We start from the raw sequence: 7,176 nt of genomic DNA on the forward strand, positions 1-7,176 counted from the left end.
TTAAAAATATTAAATTTGTAAAGAAAAAACAGCCAGAGCAATCTTCAGCAAAGAGAACAATGCTAGAAGCACCATAGTTTGCATTTCAAAATATGCTACAAAATTCTGATGACTACCCCAACGTGGCACTGGCATAAAACAAACACACAGACCAACAGAACAAAATAGAGAACCCAGAAATAAATCTGTGTATTTGACCCAAATGATTTTCAACAAGGGCTCCAAGAGGACACATGGAAACAAGTTCTCAGTTACCCTAGGCTGGCCCCTAACTAGAGCCTGTCACCAAGGACCACCTTTAAGTCCCAATCCTCTTACAGGCATGAAACATTACACCACTACTGAGAAAACAACACTTTTTAAAATTCTTTTTTAAACTTTATTTTTATTTTATGTGCATGAATGTTATGCCTGCATGTATACAAGTGAACCCATGCCAAATACAGTGACCAAGGAGGGCAGAAGAGAGTGTTAGATCCTCTAGAACTGGAGTTACAGTTGGTTGTTACCTGCCATGTGGGTGCTGGGATTCGAACTCAGGTCTTCCGCAAGAGCAGTCAGTGGTCTTAACTACTGAGCCATCTCTCATGTCCTCCCAACCCAAACACACTTTTAAAGAAACGGTACTGGAAAGACAATATGTCCACATGAAGAATGAGACTCTTACCTTATCAAAAAAAAACAACCTAAAGCAGGTTAAAGTCATAAACATGAAGTGCATATGTTATAAAACTACTAGAAGCTGTAGGGAGCCACACTCTACTACTGATGTGAGGAAGGACTCTGGGAGAAGAATATAAAAGTACAGGCAACAAAAGAAAAAAATAAGCAAATAAGATTATATGAAACCACAAAGATTCTACACAGTAAAGAAAAGACAACAGAGTGAAGAGACAGCCTACTGAATGGGAGAAAATTCAAACTCCAGTCTAACAAATGACTAATATTCACAATATATAAGGAACTCTACAGCATGAAACCAAGATCATCCAGTTGAATTTGCCAATCACATTCTCCTCTTTGGAGACAAAAATTAGGAAGAGTTCAGGAGACCCTACAAGCAAGGGAAGGGAAACGGAAGGGGAAAAGAGGCTTTAAAAGTCTTGGCTTAGTCTAAGAAAATACACTTGAGGAAAATTAATTTATCCTTCCCATACCTATTGGCAATGACTGCTACAAGCAGACCCAAACATCCATCGGCCCTTCAGACAAAGGCAAAGAATTACTCCCAGCAAAATGAAGCATAGAATTGAAGTATATGGAATATAATGCCTTATCCAGCCTTTCTGCAAGACCATAATTTGGACACTTCTGACTGGCACTAGAGGAAAAAAGAGAAAACATTTGTTTTTTTCAATATCTGAGGAATGAAAGCTAAAACAGAAGAGACTGCCTATAAGAAGACCCTTGAATTGAATTTAAATGTGAGGCTGGCAGTCTAGAGAGGCACCAACAACCAAGTAAATGTTTGGGTGTTACAAATTGTGAAGGGATGAAACAGACACGAAGTTGAGCATCAAGTTCTGAAATGTTCAGCCTAAGAGGATGCCAGTCCAGTCAGAAAATACAACATTGCGGATAACAAAAACATCTTACCTAGGCACTAGAACTTATAAACTCATGAAAATGTTCCTAAGATCTAGGATACATGGAAACTTTGATCCTCGTTAAGAAAAAAAAAGGAGAACTAAATCTTTAGGATGCCAAAAGCCCATTTTTGTGTAAGCAAACTTGAAAATGGTTCTCAAAAGGCAAATTCACCCTCTCACATTCACTGACCCTTAACTATGGGTAGATTTTTCTAAGAAGAAGAAGAAGAGAAAAAAAAAAAAGAATCATTTACTCATGAGTTTCAAAGTATTTCTTACCTGGTGTTCAAATATGTCTACAGAGATGCTAACTAGATAGACTCTTGTTGACAGACATTGGATTTTATCAGCCTTCTAAACCTCCGCTCATCATTTAAAATACTAATTTAATTAATCTCCATTATTAAGCAGATTTTTCAGCTGCCTGAATCTCCTAATACTTCTTTAACTAACTATAAAAAAGAGAAGGGGAAGGAAAGGAAGGAAGGAAAGGAGGGAGGGGGAGGAAGGGAGGGAGAGAGGGAAGGGAGGGGAAGGAAGGAAGGAAAGGAAAGGGAGGGAGGGGAGGGAGAGAAGGGAGGAAGGGGAGGGAAGGGAGGACAGAAGAGAGAGAGGTAAATAGGGAGGGAGGAAGGGAGGGAGGGAGGGAAGGAGGATGGGAAGAACCTGAAAGGAGAGAGGGGAAGAGAGAAAAATAAGAGAGAGGAAAGAAGGGAGAATGGGAAGCAGAGAGAGGGGAAGGGGGAGGAAGAAGGAGGGAGGAAGAGGTTTTCATACAGTTAGTTCAGCAGTCTGGGCTCCTACAACCAATTTCTGCACAAATCTGGCAGATTGATTCGTAAACTGAACTCTCCCAGCTACTTTACAGATACTGTCCTCAAGTTACAACTTAACTTGGTGAGTCCATTGATGGATGAAGACAGCTTAGCCCTGGCTCTAAGACAAGGCCTAGCAGTCTCAGCTTCCCCTTGTCCCTGGAGACCCTTCTACTCTTCAGAGAGTGAGTACAATCTGCCTGCTCATTCAGATGATCAGATGAGCTACCAGTCCACTGCACTGAAGAGCTCAGCCTAGTGGTCCCATATTGGAATCTCTGTTCCAATCCACTGACAGAGAAGGAAGTACCCATATTCTACCCAAGAGAATTTGGCATGTGAACACGCTTAAAGTTATGCTCCTCTAAGCTGTCCACTTTCATTTATACTGGAAATATCTCAGTTAATTCAACCAAATGGATATACAAGGCTTCCTTTCTTTCCTAAGTGGTCCTGTCTTAAAATCAGAACTCTTACAGATAAGCAATTGCATTCAACTTCATAAATACAGTAGGGTGGCACAATTGTTTAACAAATGATAATTGAAAATATTTATCCTCGGGTAGCATGTCTTTGATCCTGTTTTGAACAGAAGTTTGTTGATAAGACTTTGAACAATCTATTGGTGTTGAGATCATACTAGATTCCTATCAGCAGTGATCTGTCTATACTTTTCTGTAGTAAACACTGAAGACCAGTAATGAGCCCTGATTTCCATGACCTATGTTTGAAAAAATATAAAATTAAGTTCTCAATTGCTGCACATGAAAGTATTTGTCTCTATTGGACAGGATACCAGGAAAACTGGACTAATTTCTGTTTTTTATGTTTCAAGGAAGGTCCCCAAATGGCCATCTTAGAATGTGGTCAGGATTGAGTTCTGGGTGATCTTACAAAAGACATTTAACTTCATTCAGTTTCTGTTTTCCCATCTGTGTAGTGGGAAGATGAACAAACTTTAGCACACTGAGCTGCTGTGGACCCAGTTTAAAACAGTGCTTGCAACAATGCTTCAAAACCATAAAGCTGTCAGTATGACATCAAGTCACTGTGTAAGGTAAGGAATATCAAGACCCTTGTCAGCAAAGGTCAGAAAGGCTTTGCACTCCCTGGATCATGCCCTGGAATTTGCTACCTGAATAAGAGAGATCAAAGCGCCCCAATAAGACAGACCAAAGATGCCCTGCATATTTGCAAAGTGTCTCTCTTGCTTTTGCATGGCTATCTTTCACAACTGGTCCACATCTTATTTTTGTATAATCATTTCACCAATCTTCTTTTGAGTCTTATTTGGAATTTCAGTATACTCATCTTTTCTCCTGTTACTATTTTATTCGCCTTACACGGTACTAAAAGTGAGGCAGTAAGATTTTACTGCTCTTTAGCCAAGGTAATAAAGTAAAACTTCATCTCAGTAGGCTGGAAAGATGGTTTTAAAGAGACCTGGGATTCAGCTCACACTTCTTGGTCTTCCACACTAGCCATTCTAATTTTCTTTCTCCCCACATACAGTCACACACACAGACACCCGCTTTCTCATGTGCATACTTCTATTCAAAGACAGGGAAGAAAAAAGAGTAAGATACATTCAAAGTTATTGTTTTAATTTCAGTAGCTATGCTTAAAACTAAATCTGTATTGAGGAGGAAATGAAAAGTCAGTATTACTCAAGTTGTTTTTTCCTTGCCTTAGATGTTTACATGCAGAGTAAAATAAACATTGATGGCTTAAGGTGTGTTTAAACACAGAACAGACACCTCATCTTGGTAGCAGCTGGTTAACTCTTTCAAACAGCAAACCATCAAAATAGATGAGCTATTGTCCCCAGATAATATTATAAACATCAGGCTCCATGTATGCCTTACTACAAACAAGAAATGCAGCTTTTATCAAGTTGGAAGCATTACTCAAAAATGCTTCCTACCAAAAATTGTTATGTGGGGAGTTGCCTGGAAGCTAGTTACCAGTATAGGAAAAGTATTATTCTTTTCAAACCATTAGGGAAGCCCCAAGGGACATGGGATGGGGGAACAGAAAGAGTGTCTAAGAGGGACTTCATACTCGACATTGAACTAAATCTGAATTCTGAGTTCCAGACAGGTTTTCCTGTCTGAGTTTTGAATGAGACTGCATAAAATGATCAGCAAGAAAGTTCTGCCAAGGCATGGGACACAACAGGGCAGTGAGTCATCAAAGGTAAAAATTAGGAATTTCCCTTCACAAATGTACAGTTCTCCTTCTTTGGGGCCCAGGAGAAGTTGACTGAGGCTTACCTAGCTAGGGAAGAAAAGAAAACCTTATCACAGACCTACCAACCCCTCTTAGTATCTTGATATAGGACACTTGGCCCATCCTTTCCCTCTCTGGTGTGGCTGCAGGGAGACCACATCTCTTGCTACAGACAGGACAAACCTTGTCTCAGTTTACAAAGGACACTACCAAGTTGGCCTTCTACAAAACCCAGTAACCTTCCCAAGTTAATATGAGTCCATCCTGAGCTGGCAAGTCTCAACCTCAACCCAAGAGAGCCAGAGCCTAGGATAGGGAATCCCCAAAGCACTGACTGGACGCCCTGGGACACGGCGTTCACGTGGTCTCCGCCAGCTGAGCGGTGCGGGGCTCAGACCTCAGGCTACCAGAGAGAAGTGAGGGACTGTGAGGAGAGACACTTGGAGGTGCCCAGCACCTGAAAGCCAGTGAAGGACCACAGCGCTCAGGAGACCGGGAGGGCCAGGCCACCGGGTTTCAGACAGTGCCAGTCGCTCTGATGTTCCAGGGTGTTCTCAGGAAGACACAAGTTTGCATGGGGTAGCAACTTGGGGGCAAAAAATTAAGTTTTCTTTTAAATGGGAAAAGCATTAGAATCTTATCTAAAGCTGAGTTCTTCTAAGGTTGTCACAAAGCCCTTCTGGCCTGAGGCTCACCCTGGAAAATCTGGCGAAAGGAGGCGTGAAGGTGTCCCGAGGTAGTGATGCCATCCCCACCCACCTTTGGAGAACTCTGCCCACTGGGTCTTGAACTGCCTAGAGAACCGCGCACTGGAACAGAGGAGGTCTTGTCCCCTTCAGTTGCACTGAGCCTGCTGCGTGCTGGCATTTAAAACCCACAGCAGCCAGCTGTGTTTATGACTTGTTTCGTTTTGCTGAGGGAGGGAGGAGGATCAGAAACTCCTGCACGGTTTCCTTAAACTCGGAGACCAGAGCTTGGCATCGGATTCTAGTAGCAACAGAACTCCAGTGAACTTGGGGGTGGGGAGAGGAAGGAAAGGAGGTGGGGAGGAGGGGCGGCGGCGGAGGGGCTGGCGAGGGTGGGGAGGAAACAGGTGAGCTCCCACCGCCACCCTTTGGAGATTCAGTACGACAGTCCCTGGCGCACGCCACCGTCCCAACTTGGACAGTCACTTACCGGCTTTGCACGGGTCCTTGTAATCTATAGTCTCCGTTTTATCTTCTTCGTTCCCATCCAAAGTGTAATCGTAATCGAGGCCAGCGTAGACCCGCAGCTCCCGGGAGAAAACAATCCCGGAGACCGCCAGCCACAGCAGCATCCTCGGGGAGAGCCTTTGCAAACCCATCCTTCTCCCCCGGAGGAAAAGGGGGGAACCGGACCCGGAGGGCCGAGAGGATGTGTGGGGCTAAAGGGACTGGTGCGCCTCTCCTCCCTGGGACGTTCCTCCGCCAGACCTGGGTGCTCAGGTGTCCCGAGACATGCGGGTGCCCTGGGGACCGTGGAGAGGGCCAGCACCGCCTGGCACCCCCAGGTGCAGGGGGAGTTGGCTGGGGGCCCAGGGATCGGCGGAGGGCAGGTGAGGAGCTTGGCCCTGGGGCAGCTGCACCAACTGGGCTCGGCGGCGCCGGGGCTCGCAGCTTTTGCCGGGTTGTCCTTCCAGCGGCCGAAACTTCGCGGCCGCAGCCGGGGAGACGCGCCCCGCCGGCTCAGAAGCCACCCGAGCTCCGGCTCCCGCGCCGCGCCCCGGCCGCTGTCAGGACCCGGCGGCCGAGCGCGAGCCGCCGCCGCCTGCGCCCGCCGCCGCCGCTCGGGGAAGATGAATCCGGTCTGCACATCAGCACATCTCAGCTGAAAGGGGAGACCGAGGAAGGGGGTGGGGGGCAGGCATGTGTGCGCCGCGAGACCTTAAGAGCCTGCAAAGCCAGAGAAGCTCCTGACTGCAAGGAGAGCCAGAGTCTGAGGATTTCGAGATGTCTCGGCCTCTTCTCTCCTCCAGGCTGTCTTTTTACCCTCTTCCTAACTTGAAAAAAAAAAAAAAAAATCTTCGCAGCATCTAACCCAATCACTTGCATCCTGCTTACTTATTCATACAATCAGGGTCAGGATCCGGGCCACAGCCTCCTCTCTGACTTCGTTTGATAGCCTTATACAAACAAACAGACACGAGTCCGCTGACATCTCCATTTCTATTTTACTAAAGATAAAAATGAATGTATTCCGTATCTGCGTCCACGACCAGCAATTAATAGATGATGTATGTGTCGGTGGAGAGTGCCAGACCGGGGGTGGCGCGAGGGATCGTGACAACTTCACTGCACGCTCCCCCCCGCCCCCAGATAAACAGCTAGTGTGTGTTTCTTTCCCTTGCTGCTGTTTAACCTTTCTGCAGCTCAAGAGTGAATGAAAAGTGCCTGACCCTTCGTCATTTAGGTAAAATACACGACTGTTAAAAGTCTCCTAACCAACAAAGTTTTGCTGAAAACTAAGACACAGAACTGCAATTTAAAAAAAATCCGTAATCGAGTTACAGATTATACCAGCAG

The 7,176-nt window shown here is 45.3% G+C and overlaps 1 protein-coding gene across 2 annotated transcripts in view; it reads right to left on the reverse strand.

The window, feature by feature from the left end:
• Tll1 (tolloid like 1) overlaps positions 1-6,606 on the reverse strand; it is a 241,358-nt gene extending 234,752 nt beyond the window's left edge. The window contains exon 1 of one of the 2 annotated variants that reach the window (XM_008824950.3): positions 5,810-6,606. In XM_008824950.3, coding sequence (XP_008823172.1) covers positions 5,810-5,978 — 169 coding nt within the window. In that variant the 5' untranslated portion in view covers positions 5,979-6,606. The remainder of the gene's footprint in view (positions 1-5,809) is intronic. The other variant, XM_029559553.1, reaches the window with a different exon arrangement.
• Between the last annotated feature and the right edge of the window lie 570 nt (positions 6,607-7,176).

This window comes from Nannospalax galili, unplaced genomic scaffold (genome assembly GCF_000622305.1).
Source record: "Nannospalax galili isolate Female #2095 unplaced genomic scaffold, S.galili_v1.0 scaffold109, whole genome shotgun sequence".
In the NCBI taxonomy this organism is placed as follows: Eukaryota; Metazoa; Chordata; class Mammalia; order Rodentia; family Spalacidae; genus Nannospalax; species Nannospalax galili.